A 22,773-nucleotide genomic window follows, 5' to 3' on the forward strand; every position below is an offset into this window, starting at 1 on the left:
GCCTTTTACATGACTGCCCATGAATTTGGCAAGGTGCTGCTTGGGGCTGCCTGTGTCCTCCCCATGTAGCCTCCCGCAGCAAGCCAGGAGCATTGGAAGAAGTTTAGGGTGTTTCAGGAACAACAGTTGTACCTGGAATGTGGTGAGGCCCCTTGAGAATAGGAATACTTTCACTGCATTTTCACGAGGACTATTTATTTGTTTCCAGTCAAGGACTTTGCTGGACAGGTCCCCGTGGCTCCTGCTTGGCTCATGGCTCAGCATCTGAGCTGACGTGGCAACAGCTCTGCTGCCATGTCAGTGGATGTCTATTACAGGATCGTTTCTAGATCATCTCAGTCATTCCCTCCATCTCTTAAATGGGAAACCATGGTAATTTCCCTGTCACAGAATACTTAAGGAAGAGAGAAAAGCTGTGAAGGAGGTGAAATGGAAAATGCAATCAACTTTGTTAGAGGTGAAGCAGAAAAACATTTTTCAAATAGTATAAACAGCAGCTTACTTCATGTGCTGTTGTACCACACCTCCCAGAGGTATTCCTTGGGAGCCAGCTGGTGCTGTTCTGAAAGGAAGCATTTAAACCACAGCTTGCTGCAGCACTCTGGGAGACACTAGGGGGTCACCCAATAGTGGGAGGCAAAATCCTAAATCAGCTTTCTGAACGGATGGAAGCTTCTTTTGGGGGACTGACTGAGAGCACAGCTCTGTGTTGTGAGAGATTTTCAATCCCACAACAAGGATCCTCTGTGGAGCGCAAGCCAGCCCATTTGGAAGCAGCCATCTCCTGATGCTCGTACCCACACAGAAATGTGTGCATGCATGCAGTGCTGGGCTTCCTTCCAAATCAATTTAATGATGCATAAGGTCAGATTTCAGCAATATACTGGGATTTGCACTACTTATTGGATCGGGCAAAGCATAATGATATTAAACCAGGTGCCTTAAGACAGCATTAAACCAATTTTCAGCCTTCTTTAAGTCCATTAGACATATAGTAAATGGGTAGTGTTGGTTGTGCAGCTTACCAACAGGTAGGGAAAGGGGCTGTTTGTTGCTTTGTCTTTCCGCATTGATCGTTCGAGGTTTTGCCTCTCGGTTACAGCCCTTTAGCCTCTCTCAATGTCAGCCTTGTAACTGGGAATAGAATTCCGTGTAGTGTTTCCTAGAAATAGTAAAACAACAGAGAAATTTATTTGGCTTGGCTTACAAAAACAACATTTTTTTATGCTGCAGTCAAGCAAGCATGCAGTTTCTCTGCAGATCAGTCCAGGTGCCACTAAAGACCTTTGCGACCTGCACTGGCAAGCATGACATTAAGATAGCATCGAGCTGCACTTCCAGAATTGCATTTGTGATTGACGATAGCCGTGGAAACCAGGCTAAAGCTCCAATGAAAATGGATCCCTTGTGCATCTCCAGTCCATTCTTAACGCAGACACAGGATTATCCAGCTTACTTTTTCGATTTCTGAGTGTCTGAAAACAGAAGGCTCCTTTACTGCCTCTATCCATCACGAGCTTTGTTCTGACGGCCACTTTTAATCTCCCCTCCCAACATCAGTGTTTGCAGCATTTAGAAACATTCCATTACTTATCGGATCCTCAGCTATGTCCGCATCTGTTCCCATGCAGGACAGCACATGGGCTATCTCCTTTCCACAGGCACATGAGGGATTTTGCCTGTGTTCCTAGAAGCTGTCAGCCAGGGCTTTCAGGGTGATTAGAGGTTCCACTGCCTAGTAAAGAGATTCCATTCTTAAAGCTCTGCTTCCCAATAATATTTCCATTTTGGAAAATGAAATGTCTGAACAAATGTAAAGAAGTGACCTTCGAGCTGGTGAGAGGGTTTCCCCGTGCCAGGAGCTCCGCAAGGCCATGCTATGGACCAGCTCTTTCTTGTCATTCTCTCTGTCTTGTGCATTCTCCTCTGCACTGTGCAATAGCTTCACCAAAGACAAGTCTTTAGCCTGATGATCTGGGACGTGTGGAAGGAGGAAAACATATATTCAGTCACCATTATCCCTAGCCTTGAGTGTAGAAAGATGTTGTCATTAAATCTGCCCATAAAAACTCAGCTATGCAAACTCCAGCAGGGGTTAAATCATCAGCCAGCATGAGCTGCTTTGGCCTGCAGTAAAACTCCCTCTGAGTCACCAAATTCTGCTAACTTCTTCTCTTCTGATTACTTGAGCTCACAGCTAACTGTCTCATAAAACCCTGACCCACACTCTCAACAGCTTTTCTTTGACATCTCAAGCTTCTGCACTTTAAACTCTCCCCCAGCAAGCGTGCATAGCAAAACAAGATGACTGCACATGAGCATACTTATGCTGGCTTCATCTTGCCAGCAATGACAGGTCTTACCAGGCAACGGGGTCTGTAGGAACCTCCTGTAGTATTCCTGAGTGTCTGAACCTATTTTACTGCATCTTTGTTTCTATCTAGATTGACCCTGGTGTGTTTCCCCATCCTATTCATGCCTGGGGATTTGCAGCCTTAGGAGAAATGAAAAACACCAAGCAACACAGACTAAGCTTAGAAACAAAGAGGGGCATTGTAGATAATCAGGGACATTTCCCTTTTTCACCAAGCTTCCCACTGCAAGGGAGAAATAATGGAGCTAAATGTGTTCTCAGTGGCATTTCCCCCCAGATTCAGATAAATCACTGGGCTTATCCCATTGCCTGTAATATAGAGGCTCCACCCAAACCTCTGCAGTTTGCCCCAGCACTTTGTAGTGCTTTGGTCCGCATACAGTAGTCTCTGTGATGATCGCTGGGACAGGTGCCTTCTCACTCAATGTATTATGAACACAACTGGAGTAAGGAGTTTCATCTGAGAACTGATGTGATACTGAAGAAAACCATCAATATTTTGGCTAGGAGACCTCTGATGTATGTTTTTGGTTACTCAGCAGTGGGCACATGCTTCTGAGCAAATTCCCCAGGGGAGTTTTTGGTGAGCTGTGAAACAGACCTCTTGGTTTTCCTGTAATACCAAGCCCTCATTTGAAGAGCCAACATGTGGCCATCAACATCACATTGAGATTCCAACTGCAGTAGGGCTGTCAGCCCAGACACTGCTGTACTTTCAGTTCAGTGAGGTATTTTGGGTGAGAGGTAGTGTTTCTGGGTGCATTTCTTCAACCCAGAAGAGACTGCATTTCAGGGCAGTGATAGATGAAGAGATCTCTTCCTATCAGTGAAACAGACTGAGTATTCTTTGCTATCACTGCAGAGAATGCTGGAGGAGAAGGGCTATATGCATATGAGACAGGATAAATGAGTTTTCAGCTGGCTTTGATGGATAAAACCCTAGTATCATTTATTCCATCTTGCCTCATTTAGTTTTTGCCTGTCACACGAGGAATCATTATCTTAATGTCTAGTCTAATGACACGAGGTAGCAGTAACAGACTTGATAGATTCAGGGAGGTAAAGTTACCTCAGTAGTTGCTGGCTGTGGAACAGCCCAGGCACAATCCCCGTGTTTTCCTCTTGCATTTCTCAAGGCTGCAGAGTCCCCCCAAGCAGCAGTGAGCACTTTTCCTCCAAGACAGAGAAGTTAGACAAGTGCCTAGAAAAGGGAGCTAAGGCAGGTTCTCCGCACCAGCACCATTTCTGGTAATATCTACCTCTACCAAACCACTGAGTACAGTCCCCTGCAGTGTAAAGAGCCATGGCTAATGCACCGCATAATGCCCTTGAATTGGGTGAGTATGACAAAACTTGAGTCAGGCAGTTTAGCATGGAGGTGAAAAGCAGTGCAGTCCATGGCTGCTCAGGACTGCTGCTGGAGGCAGACATTTCCTTCTCGCAGCCCCCATCCTCACCTCTGGCTGTAACAACAGCCTGCAATCAGCAGAACTGGTGTCAGATACAGAACAGTTTGCTAACTCTAAATACGACAGTGACCGAATGAACAGTGGAGAGGTGCTTTGAGATCCTCTGTTGAAACGTGCTGAAGAAGGGCAAGGGGCTGTACCCATTGAGCCATGGCTTCTTGTTTCTTTAAACTGAACTTGTCACTATTGCAGGAATAATTAACCATACAGCAATTAGTGTTCTTGAGGTATGTTCCCTGCTACCTGTGTTGCATGTGGGTTACAGTATTAATGAGGAGACTGAATTTCTGAGATGCAGGAGCAGCTGAGATCACAGGGAATGAAGGCTCTGCAGCACAGCACCGCTTCCCTCCCAGCCAGCAGCCGTCCCTCGGCCAGCAGGGAAATGAGGTGGTGACATTTCATTGTCTCCCACGCAGCTCCAGCTAACGAGCAGCACAAAATCTAGATGGATAGGTAGAAGAAAAGCCTATGAAATAGCTCCTGATTAAAGTCTGAGATTAAAAACTTAAAGAGTGAGGGTGGAATAACCATCTCGTAAGGCAAGTTCTGTGGTTATTATATAGGCAAATCTGAGTGTATTCTGTGTATGTTTCGTATTTGCACGGGGGAGGCACAGTGCTAATAGAGCCATCCCACTACGTTGTAACTGGATCTCTCTGCACGTGTCCATGTGGATTGCCTGTGAGTTAACAGCATGCTCCTAAATCTTCAAGTGCTAGTCAAGTCCCGTTATAACCTCAGATAGAGGGGAAAAAAAGAATTAGAAAGAAAAAAAGAGACCATGATAGATCTTTTTGTTTTCCTCTGAGTCGAGATATTCAAAAGATTCCAAGTGACGTATCCCAGCTCTAAAAAAAGACATGACTTCAACTGACAGTGCAGCATCTCTCTTCACCAGTTTTGTCTAGCCAAAGCATAAACCCTGGAGTTTTCTTTGTGCTCATTCCGAAGAGATTTCCATACCCCCACCCTGCTAGACAATCTTGCTATGCAGCTGCAGCCTTTCTATTCTGCTACAGTGTAGAATTATGCATGAACCAGCAGAAGGAGCTCCAAGTCTGGTCATTGGTGTATAGCTGCTTTCTTATGCCTCGGAAAGGCAGTGTAGCAGCTGTGTGTAGAAATCATTACTTATCTATCGATTCTTTCCTTTTGTGCTTTGAATTCTGTTCGCCGAGCAGCCCAAAATTGCATTGGAAACGAGCTGTGCTCATTTCTTTCTGTTGAATTGCAGTGAAGTGATGGCTTTGCATATATAAAATCCCTCAAGAGACAATTTTGCACAACAGCCCCGAGTTCTGATGAGAGAACAAACCACTTCAGAGTGGAACAGAAAAACAGCAACCTGTCATACTTTTTCCAGAATTGCTCTTTTTTGGCTTTTGAAGATGTTCAGATTAGGTGAATTTCTCTGCCTCCCCCACTCCTAATTCCTGTGTTCCACATTGTCAAGAACACGGGTATGTCAAAAACAAAGCCATTCTTGGGGCACCTCTAGCTTTTGCAAAGTGCTGTATCACTGCTTCACAAGAAAATGTATTCTCAGGGAATTATCAGCCTGGCTTGCCAGAGCACAGTTGTTTTTATTTGCATGCCCACAAACACATAGTGATTATGCATGCCATTGAGATGCACAGTTTTGATCATTTAGGCCATGGACGTCATTTGATAAATATGATAAATATTCAAACCTTTGGCTGCTTATTCAAATAGAACCAACCAGCTTTTGAAGCTCATCCAACTTAGATGCTAATGATATCAACCCCTACATCCTTGAGAAGTGATAGACAAAAAACTTTGAAGAATATTAGTCTGAGCTTCCTTACCGAGGAATGTGGCAGTGTGTGTTTGCATGGGTATGTTCCAGATGGGAGTAGAGGTTTTCCAGGAGTTTGGACCCAAAGGGCTCTCCTGGGGAAGAACTGAAGGGGGTTGCTAGTGATCTGGCCAGGGGAGTCTGCCTTTTTCTCTTTTGGAGAAGACAGACTATGGATTACGTTCTTTGCAGTGTAATTCCATCAGTGTCAGTGGACTTTAGCCAGACTGTCTTTTCTCTACTTCTCCAGCCTTCCAAGTGTGTAACACTTTGCTGATCCAGGAGATTTCATAGCAATTCTTTGTTGAGACTAAAGAATAGCAGTTCACCCTCTACAAATGGGTTTTAAAACAATAAAGAGCTCAGCCTTGCTCAGCACGGCAGACCAGATGCATCATGAGGCTAGCTGCGATTCTGCAGCCACAGAGTGCAAAAGGCGTAGGGCTGTGTCACTAAGCACTGTGGTGTTGAGGTCTTTCAAAGCTAGAAACAACTGCTGTGTGTCCTTTGGTAGCAGCTTTAGATTCACAGCTCTTTTGTGTTGTGAAACATTATTTAATTATGCTGGTGGCTTCGACTTTGGGTTGAAGATCCAGACTACGTAGCAATAGAAAAAGATTTATTTCCCAACACCAGACATGTAAGGGACAACCATATCCTCATCTTGCCACAGATCCTGAAAGTCCTTACTAGCCTCTCCTCACTTGGTGAGCCAAGCACCAATGGCTGGGGGTCTCCATGGGAATGTCTTCACATGTGTGTGGCTTCAGAAGTTTACTCTCCAGGCTCTGTTCACATGTTGAATTGCCTTCCAACAAGGCAACTTGGAGCAGGACAGCGGTAGAAGGGAGGGAAGAGATGGGGTAGATATGAGCTTAAGTCCATGCTTTGCTCTTGTGTGACATCACTGGCTTAAGTCACTGTGTGGCAAGTGCAAACTGAGCGTTGGGTCCCACCAGGAAGGATGGTACAGAAATTGACTTAGGTGTCCCACCACTGACCCCACTCTACTCTGCAGACATGCTGGAGAGGTGCTTGGGAAAGACAGAGACAGGACAAATACAGCTGCAGAACAATTCCAGACTGCTCTTTTAAGCTGAGTTTGAAATATTAACTGTGTTGAATTTGTTAAAGGTTAATGAGTAATGAACCATAGAGCAGTTTTTATCCACCATAAGGAAAGGCCTCGGTTACTCCCTGTAGGCAACAGAGAGAGGCATGGTTTGATAGTATTTGCTGCAAAGGAGGAGAAATCAGTTAGCTATAGTCAAGATGGTATCTCTATTTGGTCCGAACCTTTTTAAGGTTTTCAGCAATTCAGGATTGGTAAATTCTATAGCAAGGGGAAGCAAATTAATTCTCTCTCCTAAAGCCATCCTAAAGCCGTAGCTTCATATCTAAAAGAAGCCCTGGATTGCAATATGGCAACATACAGAAATTGTCAGGTGAGCTCCATGAGTGCACTCTGTGAGGCTTTTTCCTTTGTCTGTAAGTACCCAACTGTGTGCAGCCCTCCTGTTCCTGGGCCGGCCGGTGCTGGTCCCACAAAGCATGTGTTTGTATGTGAGTAGGAACCGCTAACTGAACGCAGTCGCATTTCTTTGACACACACTGCTGTGGTACCTGGGTGCTAATCACCGTATTTTGCCTTCTCTAGCACCTTCCCAGCCGAGGATCTCAAAGTGTTTTACAAACATTAATTAATTTAGCTTCACAACCCTCGTGTGAGGTAGGTGGGTCATGCCATCCCGCTTTCCAGATGAGGACACTGGTCTACTTGGTAGAGTCACCTCGTTCCTGCGGTTAAAAACAGGGAGGCAATGGCCTCGAGATGGCCCTTGTGAAGCTTACCACCCGTCATGCGGCCGGGACTGCCCTCCCCACAGAAGGAAGAGCAGTTCTGCATGCAGCAGAGGGGATCCAGAGATGGCCAGAGCTTACAGCAACCTGCTTCAGAGCCCTGCTCCTCCCGGCTTCTGCCCTTTTCTGGAGTTGTGGCTTCCAGCTGATCACAGCACCCTGAGGCTGAAGGAGGGATTATCCCTAGTCAATGGCTCAATGGCATTGTGGAGAGGAAATGCAGAAGTAGCTCTGTGACTTTTCCCTGTAGTCTGTGCTTCGGGGGCTCCGTGCCTCCTTCCTGTTACACTCCCATTCACCCAGAACTGCAGTTTGTGCATCATCCTTTACAACGGACTGTGTAGGTCCCAGCTTGCTGAAGCTCACCTTTCTAGTGAGAAAGCTGTCAGAGCAATGTCCCCTTACCCCTTTCCTGCACACAACTTGTGACTCATATACATGGGAATTGTTCCCCAAGCCAGGACAGACCCTTGCAATGTATCCTTACCAGTCTTTCCATTGCTACCCATTTGGATTGAGCAGAAGCAGCCTTTTCTGCATCGCCTATAGCCATTTTTGGCTAAAACAAGACCAGTAAATTAAAAAAAAACAACACAAACACCCTATGGAAAAGTCCTACAAACCTTCTGACATAAAGAGCTGCCCTTTGTATCAGCTGAATAGCACTGAAGCGACACAGGTCCCTGCAGGAGATTCCTCCCAAACTGCCATGCTCTGTTCCATTCCAGCACAAGAGCTGGCGCCAAGTGGTCCCCAGGGTCGTGCTGCTCAGGGCCGGTCACAGGGATGCATTTGGGGCACAGCTGCCTGCTGAGTTTGGATGGGAGGGAGGGCAAAACCGAGCTTGGAAACTGCAGGTGCTAGATTTGAGAGCGGAATCAACTGCTGTGGTCTCTGCCTTTGTCTGAGTGACTGTGTATGGCTTGGCCACGTGTTTGTTTCTTGCTAGGTCATGCAGGACTTTTCCATGAGGGCAGGCAAAACTCTGCCAATACAATAAAGTAATGGATCTTTACCAAATCTTCAGCTTGCAGTCTAGCGTAGGTAGCCTCTGAGCTGGGAGTTCAGGCAGCTGCTGCATTTCTCCATAGATTTGCTGTCTCTAGCATGTCTCCCTGTTGTTTGGGACCCCGGTTATTAAGTGTTAAGAAGCGATAGCATGACGGAGAAAGACTATTGACCCAATTGCACTTTGACTGATCTGTTTCTTTTTCCCCCCAATCATCGATGCAGGTGTGAGCTACTCCAAGTCGGTTCCTCCAGCCTACCCACCACCCCAGGATCCATTAAATCAGGGACAATACATGGTGACAGATGGCATATCCCAGTCCCAGGTCTTCGAGTTCACCGAACCCAGACGCAGCCAGGCACCATTCTGGCAAAACTTCAGCAGGTTAACACCATTCAAAAAATAATACTTAGAGAGATGGAGAATTTTAACTTAAAAGAACTTAAAAAAATAAAAATAAATAAAATTATATTTATAGATGGACCTTTTTTCGGAGAAGCACTGTTGCAACTAAATATATATACATATATATATGTATACACATTTAAAAAATAATACATATATATATATACATATATGTATATATATAGAAGGACCAAAAACTTTTTTTGTTGTTTTTGGGAAGCAGTCTGCTACTAGATAGTAGGAAGCACCAATGATTTCTAATCATGTGACCTTTTTTATTTTATTCTATTGGTCGGACATTGTTTTTTTCTTTTTTTTGTGTGTCTTCATTTTCATTGAAGTTGTCATTGGCATCCCAGAATGCTTTCTTGCTTGTTTGAATTCTTCATCAAAGTTCCTCATGGACTATGTTGGTGTATATTTTGTTTTATTTTATTTATGGGGGGGGGGTTGTTTGTTTTTTGGGGTGCTGGGAGATCTCTGCTCCATCTCCCTCCCTCTCCATCCCTTCCTTGGCTGTCCCAGAGTTACCATTTCAGTGAAGAGCATCGATCCTTTCCCATCCCTGTCCTGCATTCTCTGGTCTGACTCGTGCCTGTCTGGATGTGCTCCCTTGTGCACCATGCTCTGCTGCGCAGTATTTCTCTGGCTTTAACTGTTTTGTTGCGGGCAGTTGAAAACAAGCAGAAGGGGTAGCAGCTATTTAGGAAGCGAGAGATGGGTTTTCCTCAGTTAACTTACTGCATTTTTTAAGCTCTGTCTTTTTCTCAATTCAGTGTGATGTGATCACGCTCAGAGTAAGACTGAGAAAAGAATATTGGGGGCTTTTTATTTTTTTTGCATTTAATTTTGTTTCTGTGGGGTTACCTTTGATTTGGATTCATTCTCTTTTTAAGCTGAGACTCAACTCTCTGAAAAGCCCACTATCTTTGTTTTCCATGCAAAGATAAAAGCTTAAAAACCGACGGCTTCATGCCCCCCATTGCAGCTAGAGAAAATTGGCTATTAGGCTTCAACAAATGGCCACTTTTCTTTCTTCAGGAACTAAGGTCCCATCCTGTTGGCCGCAGTCAGGCCCACACAGTGCTGCATTAAGGAACCACCGATGGCTGTGTGCAGGAGCAGTGATCCCAGAAGCGAGGGCCGTGCCCGCGCTCACTGCCTGCTCGGCTCTGTAGCACTTCAGACAGCCGGCTTCACGTCGGCACGGAGCTCCCAAGCAGAACGTGGCAGGCACCCATTAGCAGAAGGATAATTGGGAGTATCTACCTGGTGTTTCATGCACCCAAAGCTGCAGAAGAGTTGAGGACTGCCTTTCAGGAAAGGTACGGATGTGACCTGAGCAGGTCAGCCGTATGCCCATGACCTAATCCAAAATCACCAACCAGTTAAATCTGAACTGCAGTGGCATCAGTGTCAGTGGGCTCTGGAGTGATTAGCTGAATTCTCCAGATCTCTTTCTCTCTCTTTTTCTCCCTCTGGAGATTGATAGCTGTATTTTCAAAGACACTTCCTACAATTTTAGCCTTAAGTACATTCGTTTCCAAGCACAAAAGCTTATGTTTAAGCTCATAAAACAAACCATTGTGCACTAGGACAATTGGGATTGTTTAACCAGGTTTAGAAGATGAATTTAAACTTTGCAGAGCTATTCTGCAACCTCCTTTAAAAATGTGAGTCGAAATAATAGATCATGATATTTATATTTTTCTTTCAAATTTGATACCCCATGTAAGCACCTCAGGCCAGTAGCATGGACAAACGTTTTTTTATCACTTCAGAAAATGGCAAAAGCAGAGAGTGCGATTTTAGTTTTTCCATGGAGCTTGGGTTATTTCAGGGCACGTTAGAAGGCAGCAGCTGTATTTTTTCTTTAAGTACAAAAATAATCTCAGCACCTTAGGGTCACCTACAAATCTATCAATGCAACAATGCCAGGTTGGCATTTTGGAGAGGAGGAGTGGCCCCTCTGTGACAGGCAGCAGTGAAACACTGAGAAACCCGCATAGGAGGCAACCAAATTTTGTAACACAGCTAATTTCTATCCTCTTTTGTATCTTTGCATTTTTACACTTCGATTTTCATACTGAACACGTAGCAGTTATTATGTTTGCTTAACAGAGTGGGTTATTTAGAGAAGTGAATGGAATCGGTTTGCAGAAGTTAACTGAAATGTTTCACTGTTTCTGAATGGCTGGAGAGAGATGCAGAGAGAGAGAGAAAGAGAGAGAGATCACAATCTGTTGTCAGCGTGATGGAAATTTCACTTATTCCTTTTCCTTTTTAATTGCTTAGGGGAAAAAAAAAAAAGTAACAAGCACATTAGTTAAGCCTATTCATTTACTGTTTTGTGCCTCAGAGAGTGAGAATGAGACATCCATAATTTTTATGAGAAGATGCTTCCTAAATATTCAGCGCTAGGAAAAAAGAAACTCCACCGCCACACCATTATTTGCATCATAACTCAAGACTCGCTCGATCTGACAAGGCCACTTGTTGGACTCGCAGCTTCCTTCTTAAGTGGAAAGCCAAAAGTAACGAGCGCCGCTAGCGCTTGCCGAAGCCGGGTGGCAGGCGGAGCAGCCGCAGCCGCTTGTTCCAGAGGGAAGAGGGGCTTGGCTCTCACATGGCGCTCAAGAAAGCCCTTCCCTTCCCTTCCACAAATGGCCAAGGTGCTGCAAGAGATGGAGCATTATCGCAAAGAAGAACCAGCACTGGGTCCCACTTTTACTACCTACTGTGGCTTTCCCTATAGGGAGCAGGGCTGGGCTGCCTCGTTGTGTCTGAAAGTGCTGGAAGCAGCACAGATGCTGTCAGATCGGGGTGATTTTGACTGAGCATCTGATAGAGACTTTCATTTCAATGCCAGACAGGAGGAACCCACTTACCATTCCATATGCAGAAATGAGAAAGTTGTAACAAACTTACATGTTTACGGTATTTCTCTGGCTGAAACTATATATATATATATATATATATATAAAAAAAACACCAACAAAAATACCCTCTTCCCTAGGTAAATGACATGCATTACCCCTTGACCTAGTCACTAGAACAGAGGATCTAAATTCAAGACTTTCGCCTCCCTACCCTCTCAAAACAATCAAACAAGGATCAACCTAGGTGCATCTAACAGTTGTAAATAGAAAATAATACATAGAGAAATATATTTGAAATCTGTTTCAGTTTCTGGGTGGTCACTGGCCATCCATTGCAATGTTATTGATAGTACACTGTGGTGCTTTGGGTTTCTGGTTTTGTTCTCTTTATGCTCTGTCATCTTTTCATCGCAGCTACATTTCAGGGAACATGTATATTTAGTAGCTATTGTAAGTTCTGCATGGCATCACTGAGCTTATTTTTCCTTGAGAAGAAAAGAAGAGTCTGTAGGAGTCTAAAGGCACTATGATGACAGGGACTTGTAGCAGAGAATTTAAAAAAAAAAAAAAGTTTTTAAAATTCTAGTTTGAAGCCAAATACTGATATTTTAGTGCTTTTGGGGTTTTAACAGTAAGAGAAAAAAAAAAAAAAAGAAAAAAAAAGAAAAAAAAAAGGATTTTGGTAACCCAGCTGATCCGCACTTGCCAGTTTTATTATTTTGTTTATATTGGACTGTTTGACCCTGTCAAACAAGTGTCAAAGTTGTGTGTATAAAACAAAACAAACAAAGTGTTTAAAAAAGTGTTGTAAAGACACTGAGCCTTATGAAAATATTTATGGAATTAAATAAAAACAAGTGAAAAGGCATCTGAAGGCATTTTAAATCATTTTCCTCAGAGCGGTCTCACTCTTCTCCCAAAGGCTGAGCCTGAATCGCTGGGCTGGGGCTCCAGCATGTCAGCAAAACACCACAACATTGGTGTGTAACCAAAAAGAGGAATGTTTGGGAAATATCCCACCTCCCCCTTGCTCTGTGTCCTCCATCGGAGCTGAGTGAAATGATTACTGAGCAGCTGGAGGTTCAATACTGACAAAATGCTGCTTTGCAACTGTTGCAAATGGAGCTCAGATCAAATCTTCTGTGAAACATGGTTTTAAAATGCTTTCTGTTCCTGAGCTTTGCTCAGCTCCAAGCCCAACTTAAAGCCAGCCTGATTGTGCCAGCAGACCTCACAGACACGCTGCCAGCGCCGTAAGAAGCGTTTCAGAGCACGTGGAGGTAGCACACAGGGTGGGCCCAAGGGGAGGGAGCCCCGGCCATGTGCTGCCCTCTGCAGAAGGCAGAACGAGGAGATGAGCAGGTTCCTGCCGTGGCTTTCACTCGGTGTGAAAGGAGAAAGCATGCCCAGGGAGAAGGAGCCCAGTGCTCTCCCCCTGCAAAGCAGAGCACTCCCCAGCAGCCCGCTGGCATTTCACAGGTAAGGCAGCTGAGCAATGTATTTCTAGGTAGCACACAAGTGTGGTGATAACCAAGAGAACGGGCCATGACACTGTGGCATCCAGACCTGGTAGCGATGCCTGCTGTCATATGCAGAAACGTCAGCACACACATCAAGTTCCTATGCGTACTGCAGCCCAAGAGCTACATTTCCAGGAACAACACTGCCTTCCTGCTCTTTCCTGTCTGTCCTGTGGGTGAGTCTGCAGGCACACAGCGTGACCAAATCTTCAGCCCGCACATACGAGAAAAACAGGCAGACAAGGGAATAAAATAATGCAAAAGCCACACGGCATTGGTCTGGGAGAGAGAGGGAGAGAGAGAGAGGGTATGACGCAAAGCTGCAAGCACAAAGGTTTCTGCCAGTCCAGACTGTGAGTGGGTTCAGGAGCAGGGGCACCCTGATCTCAACATCACAGCTGCATATTTGCCTACTGCTTCAGCAATACCCCAAACCATGCTTTTTGCTCTTGCTTACATTTCTGCTTGCAGTGAAGATGCCACGGGTGCCATGCTGGCGTTTCCTTGTCCAAATGAAGCAGTTTCTCTTGTAGCATATCACCTAAGTCACACAGGTGGTGTGGCACAGTGCTGTTCCCAAAGCATAGAATCATAGAATCACCGAGGTTGGAAAAGACCTAAAAGATCATCCAGTCCAACCGTTCACCTGTTACCAATAGCTCCCACTAAACCATGTCCCTCAACACAACATCCAGTCTTTATGCATGCTGCTGGAGAGAGCAGACCCAACATGCAATTTCATATGTAAAACCTGTCTTTGAAGAACATCCCTTCTACCCACACCGCCATCTTTGCAAAACACCATTTTTCTATACCAATGGCAAAGTGTTGTGTACCAGAACTCTGCAACCCTCTCTCAGTTTTTGAGTGTAAGCTGAGGAAAGAAAAAGAGGTGGAAGGGTCAGGGAGACCATATGCATTGCCCAATATGTGCAATGTCCCAAAAAAGGGAGCAGTGGAGAAGAAACCCAATAGCCCATCATGCATGTCGGGAGCAAGAGCACTACCAAAGCTATCTCAGCAGCCACAAACCACCTACATGCCCCTGTCTTGGTGGCAGCCAGAGAATCGCACACTCCATGGCTCTGAATGCCACTGCAGCCCATAGCTGTTAGCCAACATACGTTTAATTTAGTAACACCGTTCATTTGTTTTAGCTTTTTCCAGCTAGGTGATGTTCAACCTTGTGACTATGAACTTTGGCTGCATCATACCTAATGATATAAACAAAGAAATACAGTTTAAAGTTTGTTTGTCTTAAGGGCTGCTGTTGGGCTTTATTTCTGGGTAACATCCCAAACTGATCAGGGGCACATGGGCTCCTTGATTCAGAGATTCATGCACATGCCTACAGTTACAACTCTGCACCAAAGTTTTTACTACAGATATGTCAAAATACAGATTTGATCCTCAGAATGGTGCTCAGTAGGGAAATTACCTTAAAATGAAAGTCTGCATGGATTCTCCCTGTTCTGAAGGTATACAATGTTAAACCATGTACCCGCATCAAGCTGCACAGCTGAGGTCAAGTTTTGCAAAGCACGTGGCAGCTGTGTGCTGTTGGTCTTCATGGGCAGCATCAGGCCCTGACTGCTTTGGAGCGTAACACAATTAGCAAAGCATTTAGGCTGATGTGTTTGTGATATGACAGGAATGTTGCACAAAGGGCTGTGAACGTCAAAGCCTTCTCTGCTTTATCCATGTGTATATATTCATGGTGTAACAACTGAGCTTTTTCCTTTTTAAGGAACTGGCCTTTCAATCTGACTGATGGCACCAGGATTACAGACTCCAATCTAGCCCAAACAGGACATTTTCTTGTTTTTCTATCACTGAGAAGCAGCAGCAGGTTTTGCACTAAGCAGAGAAGCGGTCAGAGTCCTCCAAAGCATGCAATGCACCATCTGTGCCGGGTTATTAAGGAACACAGTGGACTCTCACGTTGCTCTGGGTGCAGGGGGAACAACTGGCGCTTTCGAGTGTGTTTCTAATCACTGTCTGCTGAGGGCTGTGCAACACCTCACCAGTGAGGAAAGACTTAGCTGCTAACCACTAATATAGTCTCCCCCCAAACTGCAGGTACCAGCAGTATTTGCCTAGATCTCTTACCTTTGCTATGGAAAAGCGACACACGGTATTTCTTAGATGCTCTTAACGTTCACAACCTTTCTTTCCAGCTCTCAAGGCAAAAGGCATCCTGGTGAAGGTGCGCAGTTTCTTGTTTCAGATATACAGCAGTTTGTTGCCTCTGGTGGATCTGACAGGGTCTCTGTGGTCAATACTTCCCATAGGCTGGGCCGTGCAGCAGCAATAGCTCAGAAAAGTTCTCCTGGTCCAAGAGCCCTGAGGGCCCATTTCCACTTGCTTCCTGCTGTGCTTGTGCTGTCAGTGCAGCAGCCAAAGCCCATCTAGGTGCAGGCATGGTGTTTGAAGGACATCACTGAGCACTTTCCCCTTCTTCCAGGGCTGGGCACAACAGCAATGGGAAAAATACGTGCAAGAACACTGTTTTTTTTTTTGTTTTGTTTTGTTTTTTTTTTTCAATTTTCATTATGGTGATACATATAAAAGCTTGCAGAAATGATTGCCTCATAAAGAAAACATTACAGCCTGAAGAAACTCTCTGGACTGTAGCTATCACCAGCAGCTACCTCAGCTGCTCCTGCCCACCAGCCAGGAAGAGCTGGTAACATTTAATTCAGAGATGTGGGCTGCATACATACAGGTCTTCATACCAGTGCCCTTTCTTGCCCTGTTGCTATAACAGCAGATAGCAACCGTCTGGCTTTTATACCCATTGCATAGATGGAAGGGACAAGATGTACATTTTTACTAGTGTTTTTTTTTTGTTGTACGGCTTATCTTTTTTTTTTTTTTTTAAAAAGAATAAACCATTGGATGAGATTTTTTTTTTTTTATAAATGAGATTAATTAAGGCTCCAAGAGGCTCCGCCATGTCCTGTCTGATCCTGCTTCCAGCCAGGGAAGCAGCAGAGGGACACGCCAGCTGTGAACTAAAGGAGAGGACTGCTGTTCTCTTCTTATCATCTGCAAAAGCAGTAAGACAACATATCAGCATATTTGCTTCTGGTTTTAATCTCACCGAGGATTTTCCCCAGTGAATACTCTCTGTATGCACGTATGCTAACGTGGGCCTTTGCAGGTCCATGGGAAACAAACAAAGCAGGTGAGCTTGTATCCACAGCACAGTTTGTGCTGGATGGTGATGCCAAACAATTAACAGCACTGACCTACGCCAACAGGGCCTGCGCTCCTCACACACATATCATCCATAGAAGCTTCCAAACCAGTGCAGCCTTCCCTTCAACTTATAGCTAACTGAGTTAAACAGCAACAAAAAAAACCCTCATTCATGACTGCTTTCTCACTTGATACAAACTGGAACAGTGATGGTGACCTACCACAGATGTCTCACAGATGTTAACAGAAGGTAGCGTTTCCAAGAGCTCAGCAGCTGGATTGGTCCAGACTGGAAATGCATAGAAATTGCCTAGCTCAGCCACTTAAGACTACCTCTTCCACCCAAAAGGCATCAGTTTTTAAACGCAGGTTTTATAGAGGCTGGGTTGATGTGGTAACATATTTGCTGCAAAACACTGCAGAATTCTGCAGAGAGCTTCAGGTTTGAACAAATTTACCAAAGCGCAAGGCACTGCTGTCATCTCAGGAAATCCTTTGTCACTGGCTATTTCTTTATCCCAGGAGAACGCTGTCCTTTTGGGATGAACGGGCTGAGCAGACCCTTGCTGAGCTGCAGTGCCCTGCTCATTTACTATCAGCTCAATGCTGGCAGGCCTGGGCATTTGGTAGCTTTCCCACCATCAGTCACTCCTGTACAGTTTCGGGTTTTTTGAGTTAAGGATATTTTAACACATCTTAAAGTAGAATTGCTTTCCAAGTATTTGTGCTATCGTGCTAACTCTTGTTTTCTGTTTGCAAGCTGGACAAATGCAAGAGAGTGCTCAATATTAATCCCCAGCACCCAGACCAGTGCTTTTGCTGTGTCAAAAAGATGAGCAGCCTCATGGCACACCTTAGTCCCCATCCAGTTCTCAGTTAAGATGAAGGCATGTACTTTTACACAGCCTTACTGCCAAGGACCAGACAGGCTAATTGCCTTAACCGTGCAATTGCAAACGTTGCTGCCACTTGCTGCCTTTCCCCACCTAACACACATCATTTGTATTTTGCAGTTTATGTTTCAGTTTCGCTAGAGCCAAGGGCTGTTGTGGCAGTGCCCATGGTCAGCAGCAGAGAGCCCCTGAGCTCCCTGGGGATGCCCGAGAGACACAGAAACCTCTGGCAATCACTGAGGGTGCTACTCCAAGGGCAGAAGCTCTGGTGGGTGGGTGCTGACCAGGTGGTGGGTTGGGGGGGTGTCACTCTCCTATTCAATGGAGGGGAGCAGCCCCTACCTTAACAGGGCTGTTTTTTTGAGGGAAGATGGGACCAATGCACTGATTTCCTCAAAGTTTCACTCCCCCACAGATACAGGGCGGCAAGAGAGGAGCCCCTGGCCAGCCCTGCTGCTGAGGTGGTTTCATGCTATACAAAAGAAGTCCAGAATGTTGGGACCAGGAAAAGAAAATAGGAGCAAATACAATCATTACTCCTAGCTGGTGGTGAGAGCCAAGATGCAGTCCCTTCCAGCTGGGTTCCCAGGATAGTTTGTGCCTGTTCTCTAAGGACCGCAAGGGCACAGGCACAGGCTCCCTGCAAAGCCACCCAGTCTCGCTGAACTGCTGCTTGGAGGCTTCGCTGTTCACCAGTGGTGGTAAAGATGACACTGAAGGGACTGTAGCACACCAGGTATGTATCCCACCTGCAGCACCCACCCCAGCCTGCATCCAGGCTGTGGTGCTCACAGCCTGCACATCAGGCGTGGGCAGGATCGCCGTGGGGGAGGGCCAGAGGAAATGGATGGAGGAAACCAAGGGTTTTTTATATCTGCAGAGAAGGGGCTGAATAACAGCATGTGGCTGCAGGCAGTGCTGGCTGTGCGTGCTGCCAGCCGGCTGGGGAGGCGAGTGCGCAGCCAAATCGCTCAAGGTTGTGTCATGCTGTTGTTATCCATGTTGCTAGCGCACTAACACTGGCTTTATTCTTACTGTCTGGATGTACCATTAAACAAGTTTGATTTTGTTGCCTGATTGCAGATGAATGGTTTCAGCCTCAACACATAATTTAGTGCTAACCAGGGGCTCCACTCATGACAGGAGAAGCAAGCTGTTTGTTGTGTGCAAATGGCTGAGTGAGTGGCAGCAACACTTACCTGGCTGGCAAGGGAAACACATCACAGTGTTGTTAGAGCTTGTTGCCTTTTTTCCATCCACTTCTTGCACCTCAAACACACCACACCTCTGATTTACCACTACGTGGGGAACCAGACTGCATGAACTTTGGTAGCAGGGACTGCATTCATGTCATCTCCTGTAGGGTGGAAAAGAAAGTGGAACACATATTCAAGAGGCAGCACTCACCAAAGCCCATGGTCACCATTCAAGTGATCCCCAAACAAACCCAATTTCAGCCAGATGGGAAGCAGGACTAATGGAGATGTTTTAGTTATGGAATAACATGTCCTGAAAAGCCAGGCAGCCCCAGCAGGGAACAACATGGCAGCTGCTCAGTGCTGGTTTTTGCCCTGGCTCTGTAATTCTGTTGGCTTTTTTGGAGCAGTCAGTAACACACAGGCACATAGACAGTTAGAGCCCATATTTATTTATCTTGCACCGAATACAAAAAGCTTTTGCTGGAAGACAGAGGCCGATACAAACTGCTGTAGAAATGCCAGTTTGAAGTCCACTCCACTGGGTAATAATTCCTCTGCTATTCCCAGGCTGGGAGCAGAAAAATTCGGAGTGGAGAACAGACAAAGGGCATTGCCTTCAACAACAGTCATTATTTATACCTGCACAAAACAAGCATGAGCTGTTGGTAACAGAAGGATCTGTTACTTGGATCTGCTAACTAGTGCAGTCACTGCCAGGTGTGCAAAGAGTCTGAAGACCAAGAGAAATACTGCAATGGGCTATCTTCATGCCAATGGAAACAGATGGTTTAAATAAATAACCATGTCCCTGCACTGTTTCTACCCAAACATCATGGCAGAGACCCTCCAAGTGAAACTAAGCACGAAAAGCAGCCAGCAGAGCTGATCTCAGGTGCTGCCCCGGTTTGGCCCAGCAGAACACTGAAAGCAGAGCAGGCAGATTGCAGGCTGAGCAGACTGTAAAAAGACTTCAGCAAATGAAGGTGGCATTAATGACATGCTTAACTAAGTAAAAAATATATATATTTTTTTAAATTGTTCTCTGTGACTTACAGCTCCTATCAACTCAAAGCTGCTCTTTTAGTGTTTTTATTTAGCTCTTGGAAACAGAGTTCAGCACTGACACCAGTGAATGAATGACCAGAAGACTGTGATGGGTATCAGAGGACACACTTGCACATGTCAGTGGGAGCAGTTTCAGCCCAATTTTAAAGGAAAGGTAGAGAGCTTACAAAACAAACAAAGCTGATACTAATTAAAGGGAATCCTGTGTAGAGAGCAGTGTCTGCCGTAGCAATTGCAGATGCCCAGTGACCCGCACAGGCAGAACTCTTTCCTTATGCCTATTTTACTCTTGCTGTCTACCACCTTGGTGGATGCTCCTTAGGACCACACTGAATAGCCCTGCTGAATGTTTGTGACATCACCGTCCCTCTCTGAAAGAGCTGTCGGCATTTCCAGCCCAGTGGGCCCAGAGAGCCTGGCACAAAGCTGGCCCCACCAGCACCCAAGGCACCCAGCACTGCCACACACCTCAACAACAGCGCCCAAGGGAACAGCATGGAGCAGAGTCGGGGGCATTAGGAAAAGATTTTCCACCAGAGGGTGGAGGGCATGGAACAGGCTGCCCTGGGCAGTGGGCACAGCACCAACACTGGCCAGTCAGCCCATCTTGCTCCCATCCATCCAAGCAGCTTCAGATTTGCATGTCAATTTTTTCCCTTTCTTCCTCCCCTTGCTTTCCTTTCCTCTTTTTGTGTTTAATTCACTGCCTTCTCATTTCCAAACCACACACTGTTAGTATAGCTTTTTCACAAGAGGAGATGACTGAAGCCTGACTCATGCTTCACTGGCTCTGACCAGCACCGAGAGCTGCGAACCCTTGATCAGCCAGGTGATTCACAAGCTCCTCCAATTCCCACTCATTTTGGTTTTTTTCTATGTTGCAATTTGCAGAAGAATTTTTGTCTTTCTCATTACCCGCCAGCCCACCAACATTACAAAAACTAAAGCTCAGCGTGTGCATTCACTTGTGATAAGGACACTACTGTAAAATGAGTGACTGCCCATTAGTTCTGCAATGTTGTAATGGTTAAAACAAAGCCACAAGTGAGTCATTTGGACAGCAGCATTCCCTCCAGTGACATTAATTCTTGTTATTCAAGTAGCAGTGCCTAGAAGCCCACCACCAGGAATGTGTTGTGCCTGGGCACTGTGCAGATCCCCACCTGCACACCATTCATTTCAGTAATGAGAAACATCTGCAGAGTATGGCATGCAGGGTGTCCTGATGCCTCCCAGCACAGGAGGAGCATTGGTCTTATTACTCCATCTCTTATTTCCCCATATATGGCCCACACCCTGATCCCTCAGACCCCTCCCTACGTCATAAAATCATTAAGGTTGGAAAGGATCTCTAAGATCATCAAGTCCAATCATCCACCCTACCACTAACACTGCCTACTAACCATGTCCCTAAGTGCCACATCTCCACAGTTCCTGAACTCCTCCAGGAACGATGACTCTACCACCCCCCTGTGCCACTGCCTCACCATTCCTACAGAGACACTTTTCCCAATATCCAGCCTGAATCTCCCCAGCACAACTTGAGGCCATTCCCTGTCATCCTATCACTGATATCCAAGCTGTCAAGATTGGACCTGAAACATGGATTACGCAAATGTGGATGGTTTGGATCCTATGGATTGATTCAGATGCAATTGAGAATGCAGTAAATGGTATAACTAGAGTTCTGTTAAATTCAGAATGAGTCTGAGGGAGCTCAGATGATAGATAGGACACCCCCAATACGTATAACGAGCAATGGCCAAAGCAGGAGCACAGCAGCCCTCAATTTCTGCTGGTTTTAACAATTTATCTTTGCATTGTGTCAGCTCTTCCTTTGTGCTCTCATTTTCTGGTTCCCACACAGCAGGCAGCACAGGAGTACAGCTCCACAGCCTCCCTGTGTCACATCCTCATGATGGAGAAAGCAGGGCAAGAAGGGCTCTGAGCTTTCACTCTCGCCAGTCCCATCCCTGCTAGCTCTCATGTCTCATCCAGTACTACTCACAGAATCACGTGAGTTGGAAGGGAGCCCTAAAGGCCATCAGTCCAACCCCTCTGCACTGAACAGGGACACCTACAGCTCCATCAAGTGCTCAGAGCCCATCCAGCCTGACCTTGAGTGTCAGCAGGGATGGAGCACCACACTTCTCTGGGCAACCTGTGCCAGTGCCTCACCACCCCGATTGTAAAAAAAAAAAAAAAAAACAAAAAAACTTATTCCTTACATCCAATCTAAATCTCCCCTCTTTTAATTTGAAACCATTTCCCCTTGTCCCATCACAGCAGATCCTGCTGTAAGAGTCAGTACCCTCCTTTCTTACAGCCCCCCTTCAAGTACTGACAGGCCACACTCAGGTCTCCTGGAGAGCTGCATGTAGAGCAGTTACTTGTGAAGACTGAAACAAAAGTTGTTGAGTATCTCATGTATGTTGTTACTAATCTGCCTGTATCACTTCAGGGGTGCACCCTCCTGGACTTTCCTCTTCCTTCCCACCCTTCATTTTCAGCTGGACCACAGTGCCCCTCTGCATTCAGTTCTTAAGTTGTGCACCTCCTTTCCAAACCTGAGGCAAACTGTCATACACATCTGCAAAGCTCTCTCCTTAAAATTCTCTCTTGCTGTGGTGTAGAGGCTGCTAGCACTCCTCTGTGCTTGTCCTCCTGCACATTTTCTGCCCATCTCTGACTGTAGCCATTTCCATCAAGAGGTTCCAAGCAGGCACAGATGTGCTATGAGTGCTGTAAATTAGAGGTGAGACCTTCTATTGCCAATCATGGCACGAGGCACCATTTCCAGGAGCAATGAGTGCAGCAGTCCCATCGGTACGGAGGCACTGACACACATGGCATTTTGCAAAAGACACGTGTAAGCTCCTGAGCATAAGAATAAAAGCTGAGCTCTGATGCTGTGTGAGACCAGCACTGGGCAATCATTTAGGAGCTTGGATAATAGAGATGACAGCAGTGGGGATAAGAAAACCAACAAAATAACAAAGAGAAAATTATTACAAAAAAGAGATAGCGAGTGGGATGTCCCTCAGGGCAACTGTTTAATGGAAGGAAAGAGCCTGAGCAAA

The 22,773-nt window shown here is 45.7% G+C and overlaps 1 protein-coding gene and 1 long non-coding RNA gene across 13 annotated transcripts in view; one reads left to right on the forward strand and one right to left on the reverse strand.

Annotated features, from left to right (window-relative positions):
* The window catches only part of ARHGEF9 (Cdc42 guanine nucleotide exchange factor 9), a 193,271-nt gene extending 174,832 nt beyond the window's left edge, over window positions 1-18,439 (forward strand). For 7 of the 12 annotated variants that reach the window (XM_048959999.1, XM_048960011.1, XM_048960008.1 and 4 more), the window contains 2 exons: window positions 8,756-8,915; window positions 17,845-18,439. In XM_048959999.1, the coding sequence (XP_048815956.1) occupies window positions 8,756-8,915; window positions 17,845-17,947 (263 nt within the window). In that variant the 3' untranslated portion in view covers window positions 17,948-18,439. Of the gene's footprint in view, window positions 1-8,755; window positions 11,254-11,295; window positions 12,414-17,844 lie in introns of those variants that run through there. The other 5 variants (XM_048960001.1, XM_048960010.1, XM_048960003.1 and 2 more) reach the window with 5 other exon arrangements.
* On the reverse strand, window positions 11,231-18,782 carry LOC125699962 (uncharacterized). Its single transcript, XR_007379744.1, has 2 exons — window positions 18,629-18,782; window positions 11,231-15,801 (listed from the first exon to the last, which is right to left on the reverse strand). It is a non-coding gene; the product is annotated as an uncharacterized LOC125699962 (long non-coding RNA).
* Between the last annotated feature and the right edge of the window lie 3,991 nt (window positions 18,783-22,773).

The sequence above is a fragment of the Lagopus muta genome, chromosome 13 (genome assembly GCF_023343835.1).
Source record: "Lagopus muta isolate bLagMut1 chromosome 13, bLagMut1 primary, whole genome shotgun sequence".
NCBI lineage: Eukaryota > Metazoa > Chordata > Aves > Galliformes > Phasianidae > Lagopus > Lagopus muta.